The sequence below is a fragment of the Geotrypetes seraphini genome, chromosome 3 (assembly GCF_902459505.1).
Source record: "Geotrypetes seraphini chromosome 3, aGeoSer1.1, whole genome shotgun sequence".
Classification (NCBI taxonomy): Eukaryota; Metazoa; Chordata; class Amphibia; order Gymnophiona; family Dermophiidae; genus Geotrypetes; species Geotrypetes seraphini.
The window spans coordinates 411,553,138-411,568,527 of NC_047086.1; the positions used below are offsets into that span (position 1 = coordinate 411,553,138).

Genomic DNA, 15,390 nt, shown 5'->3' on the forward strand with positions numbered 1-15,390 from the left:
AAGAAATTCAGAAAAAGTACGCGAGCGGGAAGGCAAACTAAATAATTTCAACAGCCGTTGAAACACATGCGACTTCTTCGCTCCGCGGAAACGAAGAAACTGGGGACCACGCACTCCTCCATCGGGCGGGAAGGCACTCGCGCATGCGCGGTGCGGCCAACTAGAACTTTCTAGTTAAAAAGGTCCGTACCGGGGCTCCGTCGGTGACGTCACCCATACGTTAAGAATATGCTGCCTGCTTGTCCTGGGATAAAGTGCTTTTATGCACTATGGAAATTGAAGACCATTAAAAAATATTTCAACCCTCTATCTTTTAGACTTCTGGTTCAGTCATTGGTCCTTTCCACATTGGACTACTGCAACATCATTTATGTGGGTTTACCTAAAAAAACTGTAAAAAAAATTAAGAATAGTGCAGAACACTGCCGTCCGCTTAATATTCAGACTAAAGAAAAGCGAGCATGTTAGCCCCTACTACAAACTGCTACACTGGTTACCAATGGAGGCGCAAATAATGTTCAAGTTCTCTTGCCTATGCTTTAAACCGGTGTGGGGAATGGCCCCTACCTATCTCTTACCACATTTCGAGCTACACATTCCCAGTAAGACAACCAGAAACTCCAATCTTTTTGCCTACCCAAGGATCACTGATTGCAAATACAGGTCCTTTATGGACAGAACTTTGAAGTCTCAAGCTAGCAAACAGCAGACCTGGCTAGGCAACTACATTAACAGATTTCGGAAAGAAATTAAGACAGCACTATTCAACAGATTTATCTCTTAATCAGTTACCAGTTCTAAACGATTAACTCCATGCTGATAACTTGAGAAATACGTGTACTGTACAAACTGTATTGTATTTGTTTATTCATTTTAAATCACACAAGTGTACAGAAATACATCATTTATAACTTCTATATAACACTTGAAATTCTTTCTAATATCATCATCGTATTGTATTTTACTAATTGTAATCTGTAATTCACTGACTGTATCATCCTCGCCATTTGTATTCTGTAATTCGCTGACTGTCCAGCTCTCTTCACTGTGAACTGCCTAGAAGTCGTAAGATTATGGCGGTATAGAAGAAATAAAGTTATTATTATTATTATTAGTTTTGGATTATGACCGAAAAGGCATTAGCGGCTGAACAAATAAATATATTCAACCCGCAAAAAAGGATTGTCAGGAATAAAACCCAATAGCTCATATAGAGAGAGCTTAAAAATATTCAGATGGTGATGCATGACAAAAGGGTTTTGGTTCAAAATTTTAGTACACTGCTGTACGGCTATTGTCCTTGTTAAATACGGCTAACCATGTATTACTGTATGAAGTATTGTTCTTGTTCTGGAATTCATTTCATTCAAACAACAAAAAGTTTACTTACATGTAACTTTATTTTCCAGTCAGCAAATACAGTATGTTCAATAGCAGTGAACTACCGTATTTTCGCGGATATAACGTGTGCGTTATACGCGTTTTTACGTACCGCGCATACCCTTCGCGCGTTATATGCCTGAGCGCGGTATACAAATTTTTTTTTACATATTTCACACCCCACCCGACGCCCGATTCATCATCCGGAAGGACGCTCGCACCCCCACCCCGAAGGACCGCCGACTCCCCGACAATATCGGGCCAGGAGGGAGCCCAAACCCTCCTGGCCACGGCGACCCCCTACCCCCACCTCGCACTACATTACGGGCAGGAGGGATCCTAGGTCCTCCTGCCCTCGACGCAAACCCCCCTCCCCCCAACGACCGCCCCCCCCAAGAACCTCCGACCGCCCCCCCAGCCGACCCGCGATCCCCCTAGCGACCCCCACGCCCCCCCCACCCCCCTTCCCCGTACCTTTGGTAGTTGGCCGGACAGACGGGAGCCAAACCCGCCTGTCCGGCAGGCAGCCAACGAAGGAATGAGGCCGGATTGGCCCATCCATCCTAAAGCTCCGCCTACTGGTGGGGCCTAAGGCGCGTGGGCCAATCAGAATAGGCCCTGGAGCCTTAGGTCCCACCTGGGGGCGCGGCCTGAGGCACATGGGCCCAACCCGACCATGTGCCTCAGGCCACGCCCCCAGGTGGGACCTAAGGCTCCAGGGCCTATTCTGATTGGCCCACGCGCCTTAGGCCCCACCAGTAGGCGGAGCTTTAGGATGGATGGGCCAATCCGGCCTCATTCCTTCGTTGGCTGCCTGCCGGACAGGTGGGTTTGGCTCCCGTCTGTCCGGCCAACTACCAAAGGTACGGGGAAGGGGGGTGGGGGGGTCGTGGGGGTCGCCAGGGGGATCGCGGGTCGGCTGGGGGGGCGGTCGGAGGTTCTTGGGGGGGGGCGGTCGTTGGGGGGAGGGGGGTTTGCGTCGAGGGCAGGAGGGCCTGGGATCCCTCCTGCCCGTAATGTAGTGCGGGGTGGGGTTAGGGGGTCGCCGTGGCCAGGAGGATTTGGGCTCCCTCCTGGCCCGATATTGTCGGGGAGTCGGCGGTCCTTCGGGGTGGGGGTGCGAGTGGTCCTGCCGAGGGGGGAGAAGAATCGGACGTCGAGGGGGGGCATCAGGCTTTCAGGATGGGGACAGACCTTCAAGGGGGGACAGGACTTCAAGGGGGGACAGGCAGACCTTCAAGGGGGACAGGCAGACCTTCAAGGGGGGACAGGACTTCAAGGGGGACAGGCAGACCTTCAAGGGGGACAGGCAGACCTTCAAGGGGGGACAGGACTTCAAGGGGGGACAGGACTTCAAGGGGGACAGGCAGACCGAAGGGAGTGAAAAAGCTATAAAATAAACCCACTAGCGTGTCAATGTGTTGAGAGGAAGAGGTGGTCTGGGAAATTCTGCTGAGAAAACTCCGGGTCGGGACAGCGCACGGAGAGGCGGGGCAGTGCACAGAAAGTCATGGCAGGTGAACGGAGAGTCGGGGCAACCAGAAGAGAGTCGGGGAGGGCGAAAGAAGAGTCGGGGTGGCCAGAGGAGAGTCGGGGAGAGCGAAAGGAGAGTCGGGGTGGCCAGAGGAGAGTCGGGCAGCATGCGCGGTATACCCATGAGCGCTGTATACAAAAGTTTCCATACATACAAGTGTGGTTTCTGCGCGCTATACCCGTGTGCGCGTTTTACACGGGTGCGCGTTATATCCGCGAAAATACGGTACTTCCATGTGAACTACTTCCCTTTTCTGTCTGTAAAAAAACTGCCTTTTCAAAACCAGCATGATTTAAAGGATGTCAGCAGCACCTGTGGCTTTGTGAAAGTTATCTCAAAAACTGCTTTGTGTCCATCTTCTGAGAGAGAAAAACCTGATCGCAGCTCACAGGGGAGGGGGGGGGGGGAAGGTTGGCTTCTGAAATGTGAGAGAGTCTAAATTTATTTATTTTTTACCACAGAGAAAACAGGAGCTGTGTAAAAAAATAAATAAATAAATTATTTTTTTCTGAACGGAAGGTGTTGCCAATGAACATTTTACATGTTGTAAAAAAGACAGAGCTGAAAAACATAGCTATACACAGTCCTCTGAAACTGCAGGGGGCAGTGTCAGGTGATCAACATCAGTTCCTGTCAGGTGATCCTATCCAAGATGGTGGCGAGTAATGTGAAATAGGAAGTGGGGAGGAAGTTACGTCATCGTCTAAGATGGACGCTTAAATCATCAGCTCCGCATGCCCTTCACCTGCTTTTTAGCCCCGTTGATAGGTGCATGGGGAGCTTCCAGTGCTGCTTGGTGGTGGGGGATTGCACTTTGGAGTCTCTCGGTACGATGGCTTCTCAACCGTGCAAAACGTTGCGCGATTATGCTTTCGGCTCGGTGGGGCCTGCATCACAAACGGTGTCTTCTCCTCCACTTGAAGCCACGCCCCCGCTTTGGACATCACAGGCTGCAGAGGCGGCTTCTCCTCTTCTGCGGGAGACAGCAGACCCGTTGTGTGAGGTACGGGCCATGTTTGTAGATCTTAGCCACAATGTAAAGGAAATGCAGGGGGAGTTTACTACTCTTGCAGCTGATTTGCAAGGGGAACTCCTGGCGCTTGGTACCCGTGTTGCCGATCTGGAAACTCATGTGGATGAGCAGCATGAGACTGTGGACCGCCTTGAATCACGCTGTAAAGAACTTCAGGTACAGCAGTTGAGTGTCATGGATAAATTAGAAGATTTGGAAAATCGCAGTCGAATAGCGAATCTTCGTATCAGGGGGCTCCCTGAAGTACAAGATTATAAAGATTGTGAATTGGGGTGTCAGGTCAAAAGCGCGCCGGGAGAAAGGCGCGCCCAGACAATTGAGCGCAGCGCGCACCGCTCTAAATTACTGTTTTTAGCGCTCCGATGGGGGGGGCGTGGGGGGAACCCCCACACTTTACTTAATAGAGATCGCGCCGCGTTGTGGGGGCGTTGTGGGGGGTGTGGGGAGTTGTAATCCCCCACATTTTACTGAAAACTTCACTTTTTCCCTGTTTTTAGGGAAAAAGTTCAGTTTACAGTAAAATGTGGAGGGTTACAACCCCCCAAACCCCCCATAACGCCGGCGCGATGTCTATTAAGTAAACTGGGGGGGGTTCCCCAACAAAACCCCCCGTCGGAGCCCCTAAAAACTGTAATTTAGAGCGGCGTGGCGACGTGCGCTGCGCTCAATTGTCGGCGCGCGCTTGTCTTTCGCGCCGTTGTCTATGAACCGTGAATTGGTGGTCCGCCAAATTGCTGAAATGATTTTGAGGAAACAGACAGATGTGGAAGTTCCTAATTCTATTCTTATTGAACGAGCGCATAGAGCTTTGGCGGCACCCAGGGGCAATAAACCACGAGACATTATTGTGTGTTTTAAAGATTTTAAAGTGAAGGAGTTGCTTTATCAAACAGATTGGGGTCTCTCTGAGCTTAAATGGGATACCTATGATATAGAGATATATCAAGATCTATCTGCGGCTACATTGTGTAGACGGGCAGATCTGAGGCCATTACTGCGCTATCTTAATGAGAAGAAGATACGGTATCGTTGGCGCCATCCTTTTGATTTGGTGTTTTATTTGAATGGTGCTTTGCGATCTGTAAAAACTTTGGAGGATGCTTCTGCGTATTTTCCTGATGTTCAATTTGGTGACATTTCTTCTGGATCTTCTGTTCCACAGCGGGCTGCCAGTTCACACCTACCTCTTCCATCCCGACCCCATTGGCAAAGGGTTAGGCGAGATGGTGGCCATTTGAAATGACACTCTGCAGAGCGGGAAGTGGCTGGTGATCCTGGCACTTGATATTTGGTTTTTGGATTGCCTATTTGAGAATTGGACATGTTTAGGATTCCTTGAATGTTTGTGTTCAACAGGGAGAGCCCCAGAATAAAGATTTTGTTTTTGGGGGGCATTTGGTAATTTTGCAGGGTGGGTATGCGGTAAGGGCACCTTCCTTCCGTTGTGATTGTAGTGAGCGATGGGATTGCAGAGCTTACTACATGGGTTGTGGTTTTGGATGGAGGGGGGTTGGGGTTTTGGGGGCTTTTGGGTGAGAGGGGGTGGGAGGAGTTGGTGGGTGAGAGGGGGTAGGGGGTTGGTTGTGGGGAGTGGGGGGTTGAGAGGGAATAGGTTGGTGTGGGATGGCTGTGTGGTGTGTTTGTCGGGGGTGTGGCTGTTTTGCTGTTGTAAGTATGGGTGATTTAATATTTTTGTCTCTTAATGTTAGGGGACTTAATGTTCCAATGAAGCGCCATCTCCTTTATTGGGAGCTGGGGCGGCATAAGGCTCATATTGTATTCTGCTGTCTAGACATGAGCATGTGTTACGCCCTCTGGGTTTTTCCGGCCTTTATTTTGCTTCTAATCAACAAGATAAAAAAACTAGAGGGATGGCTATACTTTTTCATAATAGTTTGCAGGTCCAGGGGTTTAAAGAGATTTGAGATATGGATGGGCGCTATCTTTTGCTGTGTGTTTCTATTGCTGGTCAGCTGTATACCCTTTGTAATGTATATGTCCCTAATATAGGGCAGGGGGATTTTTTTTCGCGGCTTGATGACATGCTTAGGCCATGTATTGAGGGCTTGTTGTTGTTAGGAGGAGATTGCAATTTAGTGTTAGATCCCCATTTGGATAGTTCCTCTAGAGGAGCTTCTGTGGCGGCCACAGACCGTAAGGGCTTGCAGATGTTACTATCCCATTGGGGGCTATTGGATATTTGGAGGATTCATCATCCCAGGGAGCGAGATTATACTTATCATTCTGTAGTGCATAATGTAGATTCCTGTATTGACTATTGGTTGGGAGATGGGGCTTTAAATCGGGCTGTTCAATCTTGGGTCCTAGGCCATCTCGTCTAGCCTCGCAATGGAGGTTTGATGATAGTCTCTTGGCAGATCCTTCTTCTGTAGAGCAGTTCACTATTGCTATTAAAGATTATTTGGAGATTAATGATATAGATGATATTCATCCTATTTTATTGTGGGAAGCATTGAAAGCAGTGCTTAGGGGGAAGGTGATTGCCCTGCAGGCTTTTGTTAAGAAGGAGAAGGTTAAAGCTGAATTGGCGAAACGGCGGGAACTTTGTGATCTGGAGAGGCTGGTGAAAGGACGATGTCGAACGGCGCAAGAGTCTGCTCAATTGACTAAATTGTGTTTGGAATTAAAAACTCTTGAGCTTGCTAGTATTGAAGTGGCCTTGCGGCGGACCCATCAGGAATATTTTGAGTTTAATGATCGTAGTAGTAAACTCTTAGCACATCGCCTCAAAACAGACTACCAGGAATGATATCTTGGGAGTTTTTGATTCTGCTGGTACTTATTGTACTTCCATGGCAGATATGGGTAATGCTTTTTTACAGTTTTATACTGCTCTTTATCAAGCTGATCCAGCCTCTCTAGATCATGAAATAGAACAATATTTAGATCAGACTCCGTTGGGATCTCTTTCGGAGGGGGAGGCGGTGTGCTTGTTCAGACCTATTACTGTTGATGAAATAGAAGAAGTTATTCAATCTTTGTCGTTGCATACTTGCCCTGGGTTGGACAGGTTCACTAACAGATTTTATAAGACTTTCCAACAGTTATTGGTCCCCTTGTTGGTTCGAGTATTTAATAGTTTTGATGCTGCTCATCCCCTCCGGCAAACTTGGCGTACAGCAGCGGTTACCCTTATTTGTAAACCAGGAAAGGATCCCACTTCTTGTGTGGCTTATCGACCAATTTCCTTATTAAATGTTGATTATAAACTCTTTACAAAAATTTTAGCTTTTCGTTTGCAGCCATATATGTCTCAGTTGGTACATTTTAATCAGGCTGGATTTATATCCCGGAGACAGACTTTTGATAATATTAAAACAGCTTTACATCTTATCTGGTACGTGCGAAGTGAGGGGTCTCCGGCTTTAGTTCTTTCTCTCGATGTGGAGAAGGCGTTTGATCGGGTAAGTTGTGGGTACCTCTTTCATGTTTTACGCAAAATGGGTATTGGTCAGCGATTTTTTGAGTGGATTCAATTGTTATATGATGCTCCCCTATCCAGATTTAAAATTAACGGTATTTTGTCATCTGCTATTCCGTTGGCGCAGGGAACGCGACAGGGTTGTGCCTTTTCTCCTTTGCTTTTTGTATTGTCTATGGAACCGCTGGCGAGTCGGGTTCGTCATCAGGAGGGGATTCAAGTGGATACCCAGCAATATAAGATTTTGGTTTATGCGGATGATATTTTGCTTCTTTTGCATCACCCCGCTTTGGATCGCTTTGGATCGCTTTCAGGGTTTAAAGTCAATATGGCTAAATCGGAAATTTTAAATCTTACTTTACCGCCTGATGCGGCCCGGCGTTTACAGGTGGAGTTTCCTTTTACATGGGCCTCCCATTATATTACTTACTTGGGAGTGAATTTGACTGCTGATCATAGTCAATTGTATAAATATAATTTTCCAGCTCACTTACATGCTTTGTTTGCAGAACTTGAGCGTTGGGAGGGGTTACAGCTTAGTTGGATAGGCCATATTTCGGCTATTAAAATGATGCTTTCACCTCAATTGCTATATGTATTTTTGGCTTTACCTATAGCGTTACCGGCAATTTTTTTTCGTCCTTTGTCGCGTAAGGTTTTTGCATTTATTTGGCGAAAGAAGCCACCTCGGGTACATTGCACGATTCTTTATCAATCTAAATTGGATGGGGGGATGGGTATTCCCAATTTTTGGCTTTACTATCAGGCTGCTCTTTTTCAAGAGATTGTGATGTGGGTTACTTATGAAGATCGTCCGTGGATTCATACTGAGCAGTATTTCATACCAACGGTATCTCTTTGGATGTTACCTTAGATTCCCCTTGCATGGTTATGCCTGGCGGCACACACTTCTAATCCGTTTTTACAAGTGGTTTTGCGAAGTTGGTATGTGCTTCGTCGACAGATGTTCCCGGAGCGTTTGTTTTTTGCTCAGATGGCGATAGTGTCCTTGCCGGCCGGTTCACCCGGCAGGGACGTTACTATTCGCTGTAAATGGATCCCAGCGGGCCTCCGTACTTTAGAGCAACTTTGGGAAGACATGTCTATGTGCCCGTTTTTGGTTTTGCAGGAGGAATTTGGGTTGGAAAACAGGGATTCCTTTCTTTATACGCGCTTGCGTATTTTCTTAACTCAGCGGGCTTTCTCGGACCTTTCTCTAGGGGAAACCTGGTTGGAGCAAGCTTGTCAGGCTGGGACTGGGAGAGGTAGTGTGTCATGGGTGTATAGAGCATTGTTGAAATGGGAGGCCCCCTTTGATCCATATCGGGCTCGTTGGGAGGGTGATCTGTCAGGTGGCCGTAGTTTACCTCTCTGTGAAACTATTTATAAACGACTATTTAAATTGACTTTATCTATCAATTATGTAGAGAATAGTTATAAAATGTATTATCGGTGGTATTATACGCCTGTGCGACTTTCCTCAATTTTTCCGGGGGGCACAGATCTTTGCTGGCGTGGTTGAGGGATGAAAGGGGACTTTCTCCATATTTGGTGGTTCTGTCCAGCAGTACGCTTATATTGGCAGCAGGTGGGTTGCTCATTGGTTAAGATTCTTCATAAACCTTGTTGTGTTTTATTGGAATGTTGTTTACTTAATGTGGGAGTTCCTGGTTTCACTCCCTCTGAGCAGAAATTTGCTGCTTGTATGTTTACTGCGGCCCACCTGGCTCTAGCGCAATGTTGGCGCATTCCTGTTATTCCGAGCCTTCTCACTCTCTACAGTGGTGCCTCACACAACGAACTTAATTGGTTCCAGGAGCAAGTTTGTTATGTGAAACGTTCGTTATGTGAAACGCGTTTTCCCATAGGAATACATGTAAAAAAAAATAATTCGTTCTGCAGCATAAAATATGCTAAGATGACATAAAAAAAGATAAATTTTTGGTTATTATTTTTATTTAGATACATCTAAAAACATAATTGTTTTTTAAAACAACACACATTTTTTAAATTTAAAGACAGACTAAGTAGAGTCTAATTTTACAGTGAGAGAGGGCAGAGTCTCAGCGGCAAAAACTGGGACTTAACTGTTCATTTTTTTTTTTCTACCGTGTTTCCCCGATGATAAGGCAGGGCCATCAAATAAGACAGCCCCCCCTTTTTAGAAAAAAATGTAAAATAAGGCACCCCCCCGCAAATAAGCCACCCACCGATACCTGCGCTTACCCGAATCGGGTGGTACGGTGGGTGACTCCGTGTGGTCCCTGGCACCCCCGACACGATCGGGGCAAGAGGGAGCTCAAGCCCTCTTGCCCCCCCGACTCCCCGACACGATCGGGGCAAGAGGGAGCCCAAGCCCTCTTGCCCCCCGCCCCCCCGACACGATCGGGGCAAGAGGGAGCCCAAGCCCTCTTGCCCCCCCGACTCCCCGACACGATCGGGGCAAGAGGGAGCCCAAGCCCTCTTGCCCCCCCCCCCGACTCCCCGACACGATCGGGGCAAGAGGGAGCCCAAGCCCTCTTGCCCCCCGACTCCCCGACACGATCGGGGCAAGAGGGAGCCCAAGCCCTCTTGCCCCCCCGACTCCCCGACACGATCGGGGCAAGAGGGAGCCCAAGCCCTCTTGCCCCGCCGATTCCCCAACTCCCCGACAATATCGGGCCAGGAGGGAGCCCAAGTCCTCCTGGCCACGGCGACCCCCTAACCCCACCCTGCACTACATTACGGGCAGGAGGGATCCCAGGCCCTCCTGCCCTCGACGCAAACCCCCCCTCCCCCCAACGAACGCCCCCACCAAGAACCTCCGACCGCCCCCCCAGCCGACCCGCGACCCCCCTGGCCGACCCCCACGACACCCCCAACCCCCTTCCCCGTACCTTTCTGTAGTTGGCCGGACAGACGGGAGCCAAACCCGCCTGTCCGGCAGGCAGCCAACGACGGAATGAGGCCGGATTGGCCCATCCGTCCCAAAGCTCCGCCTACTGGTGGGGCCTAAGGCGCCTGGACCAATCAGAATAGGCCCGGGAGCCTTAGGTCCCTCCTGGGGGCAGGGCCTGAGGCACATGGTCGGGTTGGGCCCATGTGCCTCAGGCCCCGCCCCCAGGAGGGACCTAAGGCTCCCGGGCCTATTCTGATTGGCCCAGGCGCCTTAGGCCCCACCAGTAGGCGGAGCTTTGGGACGGATGGGCCAATCCGGCCTCATTCCGTCGTTGGCTGCCTGCCGGACAGGCGGGTTTGGCTCCCGTCTGTCCGGCCAACTACAGAAAGGTACGGGGAAGGGGGTTGGGGGTGTCGTGGGGGTCGGCCAGGGGGGTCGCGGGTCGGCTGGGGGGCGGTCGGAGGTTCTTGGGGGGGGGCGGTCGTTGGGGGGAGGGGGGGTTTGCGTCGAGGGCAGGAGGGCCTGGGATCCCTCCTGCCCGTAATGTAGTGCAGGGTGGGGTTAGGGGGTCGCCGTGGCCAGGAGGACTTGGGCTCCCTCCTGGCCCGATCGTGTCGGGGAGTCGGGGGGGCAAGAGGGCTTGGGCTCCCTCTTGCCCCGATCGTGTCGGGGAGTCGGGGGGGGCAAGAGGGCTTGAGCTCCCTCTTGCCCCGATCGTGTCGGGGAGTCGGGGGGGCAAGAGGGCTTGGGCTCCCTCTTGCCCCGATCGTGTCGGGGAGTCGGGGGGGCAAGAGGGCTTGAGCTCCCTCTTGCCCCGATCGTGTCGGGGAGTCGGGGGGGCAAGAGGGCTTGGGCTCCCTCTTGCCCCGATCGTGTCGGGGGGGCAAGAGGGCTTGAGCTCCCTCTTGCCCCGATCGTGTCGGGGAGTCGGGGGGGCAAGAGGGCTTGGGCTCCCTCTTGCCCCGATCGTGTCGGGGAGTCGGGGGGGGGCAAGAGGGAGCCTGGCGGAGAGAGGGCAGTTAAGCGCAGTGCCTGCGCGGAAGGATGCAGCTCGGGCGACTTCGTTGTGTGAAACGAAGTTCGTTGTACGAATCAAGACATAAAGTTCGTTGTGCGCAGCGTTCGCTGTGCGAGGCGTCCGTTATGCGAGGCACCACTGTATTCTCGTTTAGACTATTTACAATTGATGTCTCAATTAACGGCTTTACGCCATAACACCTTGCAGAATTATTCTAAAATATGGGATTCATATGTTCATTGGAGACAACGACCACATTAAGAGATTTTTTTTTTGCTGGGGGAGTTATTTTTGGGATGGGGGGTTGTGGGGGGATTGTTTAGATGAGTATGTTTTTTGGATTTGTATTATTTGGCATTCTGATTTTTTTGTAAACTCTAATAAAAATATATTTCATAAAAAGAAATAGGAAGTGGCATAGGGGCCTCCAGTGTGTGCCACCATTTTGAAAAGAGTGTGTGGCTTGGATGGAGTTATGATGTCACTGTCTGTAACATCATCATAAGAGGTGGGGCCACATCATATCCAGTGACAAAGGGCAGAGGGTAGATGGGGCTTGGGTGGGTCCTCTTCTGATTGGCTGAAATGGGCATGGCCAACTGTCAAAATATGTAAATTAGGTTTGATGAAAGCTAGTTAGCTATACTACTACTAAGTTTTCACAGCCTTACAGTGACATAAGAAGACTTGAAGCGGTCCTGAGAAGGGCGACGAAAATGGTAGGAGGTTTGCACCAAAAGACGTATGAGGAGAGACTGGAAACCCTGAATATGTATACCCTAGAGGAAAGGAGGGACAGGGGAGATATGATCCAGATGTTCAAATACTTAAAAGGTATTAATGTAGAACAAAATCTTTTCCAGAGAAAAGAAAATGGTAAAACTAGAGGACATAATTTGAGGTTGATGGGTGGGAGACTCAATAGCAACGTAAATAATTTTCTCTTTACAAAGGGTGGTGGATGCCTGGAATGCACTCCCGAGGGAGGAAAATGGTGACAGAGTTCAAAAAAACATGAGATGAACACAGAGGATCTCGAATCAAAAAAAATTAAGGCCAGTACTGGGCAGACTTACATGGTCTATATCCGTATAAGGCTGTTTAGTTGAGGATGGGCTGGGGAGGGCTTCGATGGCTGGGATGGTTTAGATGGGCTGGAGTGAGTTTTGATTGAGACTTCAGTAGATGGAATCTAAGCACAGTACCAGGCAAAGCTTTGCGTTCTGGCCCAGCAATAGCTAAGAAGAAGGGAAATTTAAATTAAATCAGTAATTTAAAGAGTGGGTAAGGTTGGGCAGACTGGATGGACCATTCAGGTCTTTATCTGCCATCATCTACTATGTTACTAGATTACTATGTAACAGATCATGTAGATTACTATGTAACAGAAAAGAGACAGATTTAAGACGAATGCTAGGAAGTTCTTCTTCACTCAGAGGGTGGTGGACACCTGGAATACGCTTCCAAGAGAGGTGATAGGACAGAGTACAATGTTGGGTTTCAAAAAGGGCTTGGATAACTTCTTGAAGGAGAAAAGGATTACAGGGTATAGATAGAGGGTTACTATACAGGGTACTTCAGGATTAGGGCACAAACAATGTAGATGGTGGGAACTTAAAGGTCAAGGACCTGGGGGGCCGCCGCAGGAGCGGACTGCTGGGCACGATGGACCCCTGGTCTGACCCGGCAGAGGCAATGCTTATGTTCTTATGTTTATCATCAATTCATCTTACAAAAGAAGAAATCCCACTCCATAACTTATTCCTATTTTATAATTAAGCTTGAGAATGAGCACATTCCATTAAAAGAGATTTAACTGAAAGTAAAAGAAAGTAGCTTTCACTCTGGGAACTCAATTACTAGGGAACCCTTGAAGTTTCAGGGACATACTTTTAAAACCAACAGGAGGAAATATTTTTTTCACTCAGGGAATTGTTAAGCTCTGCAACGCGTTGCCAGAGGTGTGGTAAGAGCGGATAGCGTAGCTGCTTTTAAGAAAGGTTTGGACATTGCTCTCTCCCCTCCTATTGTTTTTTCCCATAGGTGTCTTATTTACTTGTATTTCTTTTCCCATCCTTTCCTTTTGTTCAATATGTTTTGTCAGGTTAGTTCTATTCGTTTGTTTTGTTTCCCCCAGAAATTTGTAATTTTATTGATTTGTACATCGCTTAGAATTTTGAATAAGCAATTAATCAAATTTATAATAAACGTGAAACTTGAGAAAAAGTCCATAGTCTGTTATTGAGAAAGACATGGGGGGAGCCTCTGCTTGCCCTGGATCGGTAACATGGAATATCACTACTCCTTGGGTTTTGGCCAGTTTCTAGGGATCTGGATTGGCCACCGTGAGAACGGGCTACTGGTCTGACCCAGTAAGGCTATTCTTATGTTCTTATACACTGTTATTTCTATAATTTTCCTTCGCCAATATAACCACTTGGAAAGCCTCTAAATAAATAAATAAAGGGGAAAAAAAGCAAATGAAAGTCTTAAGATAGCATTCTACAGGAGGAGACAAATGCACAAGGACGTTTGAAGGCATGTTGGGTAGGCTCCAGTGGAGAACAGTGGATGGGTTACGCCTTTCTTCAGGAGACATTAGCGAAGAATTCTAAGTTCAGAAGGGGTCTGTCATACATACCAGGTTGTTCTTGGTCTTGGCCACGTTGGGGTCATCGGGCCCAAGTTGTGACTCGTAGATCTCCAGTGCACGGCAGTAATAGTACTCCACCTCCTCATACTTGCCCTGGTTCTGGCAAAGCAGTGCCAGGTTATTCAGCTGCTTGGCGACATCTGGATGATTTTTGCCTAAAACCTATACAAACACATATAGGGAGTAGCTGAATCTCTGCCAGTGGACACTTTTTTTTTTTTTTTTTTAATTCTTTATTCATTTTCAATCTTACATCAAGTGCACAAACAATACAATTAAACACATCACTTGACAATCTTTCTGATTTATCTTACAATACATAAAATTACCTCCCTCCCCTCCTATCATTCCTCTATTATTTTCCCAATATGAATATTAAAAAATATACCTCCCCCCTCCCAAACATTAGATGTTGTAAATTTCAATAGAAAATGGTGTTTACTCATTACAATAAGAAGTTAATGGCTCCCAAATTTTATTAAATTTCTTATAGTTCCCTTGTTGTATAGCTATTGTTCTTTCCATTTTATATATGTGACATAATGAGTTCCACCAGAAATTATAATTGAGTCTACTGTAATTTTTCCAATTACTTGTGATGTGCTGAATGGTGACTCCTGTCATTATCAATAAAAGTTTATTGTTATTTGATGATATTTGGCTCTTTTTCCTCATTGACATACCAAATAGTACTGTATCATAGAAACATAGAAATTGACGGCAGAAAAGGGCCATAGCCCATCGAGTCTGCCCATACCAATGGCCCACTCCCTGACTTTTACTCCCCTATAGATCCCATGTGAATATCCCATTTTCTCTTAAAATCTGACACGCTGTTGGCCTCAATCATCTGCTGAGGCAGCTCGTTCCAATGATCGACCATAAGATAATGCCACATGCTTTTCCAATAAACAATTTACTTGATCCCAAATTGAGTTCCAAAAGGCTAAGATAAAGGGACAATAAAACAAAAGATGATCCAAAGTCCCTACTTCAAGATTACAGTGCCAGCATCTATTAGACTTTGAACCATTTAACTTTTGTATTCTAACTGGGGTCCAAAACGCTCTATGCAGAAGAAAAAACCAAGTTTATCTCATAGATGCCGACATTGTACATCTCATCCTCCAAGACCAAATTTGTGGCCATTGAGAAGCTGAAATTTGATGCTTAATCTCAATGCTCCAAATATCTCTAAGACCATTTTTGGGTTTCTTTTTAACAGATTCACTTATAATTTATACCAATGAGCGGCCTACCTGAATGGCCTGCTTCAGTTGCAGCCACCTAAAACTTTGTGATAAGACCATATTTAAAATAACATCATTTAAAGTCCAATGCTTCCAGATGATCTTAAATCTGCCAATTTGAATCATGGGGTTTAGCCATATGGTTTGATTTGTTGATTTACTAATAGGAATATTTGTTAGGTTGCTGACAAATCTTCAGGTT

At 47.5% G+C, this 15,390-nt stretch overlaps 1 protein-coding gene across 2 annotated transcripts in view; it reads right to left on the reverse strand.

Moving 5' to 3' along the window:
• KLC4 (kinesin light chain 4) overlaps positions 1-15,390 on the reverse strand; it is a 370,771-nt gene that overhangs the window by 188,684 nt on the left and 166,697 nt on the right. For both annotated transcript variants that reach the window (XM_033937472.1, XM_033937471.1), the window contains exon 8: positions 13,927-14,100. In XM_033937472.1, coding sequence (XP_033793363.1) covers positions 13,927-14,100 — 174 coding nt within the window. The remainder of the gene's footprint in view (positions 1-13,926; positions 14,101-15,390) is intronic.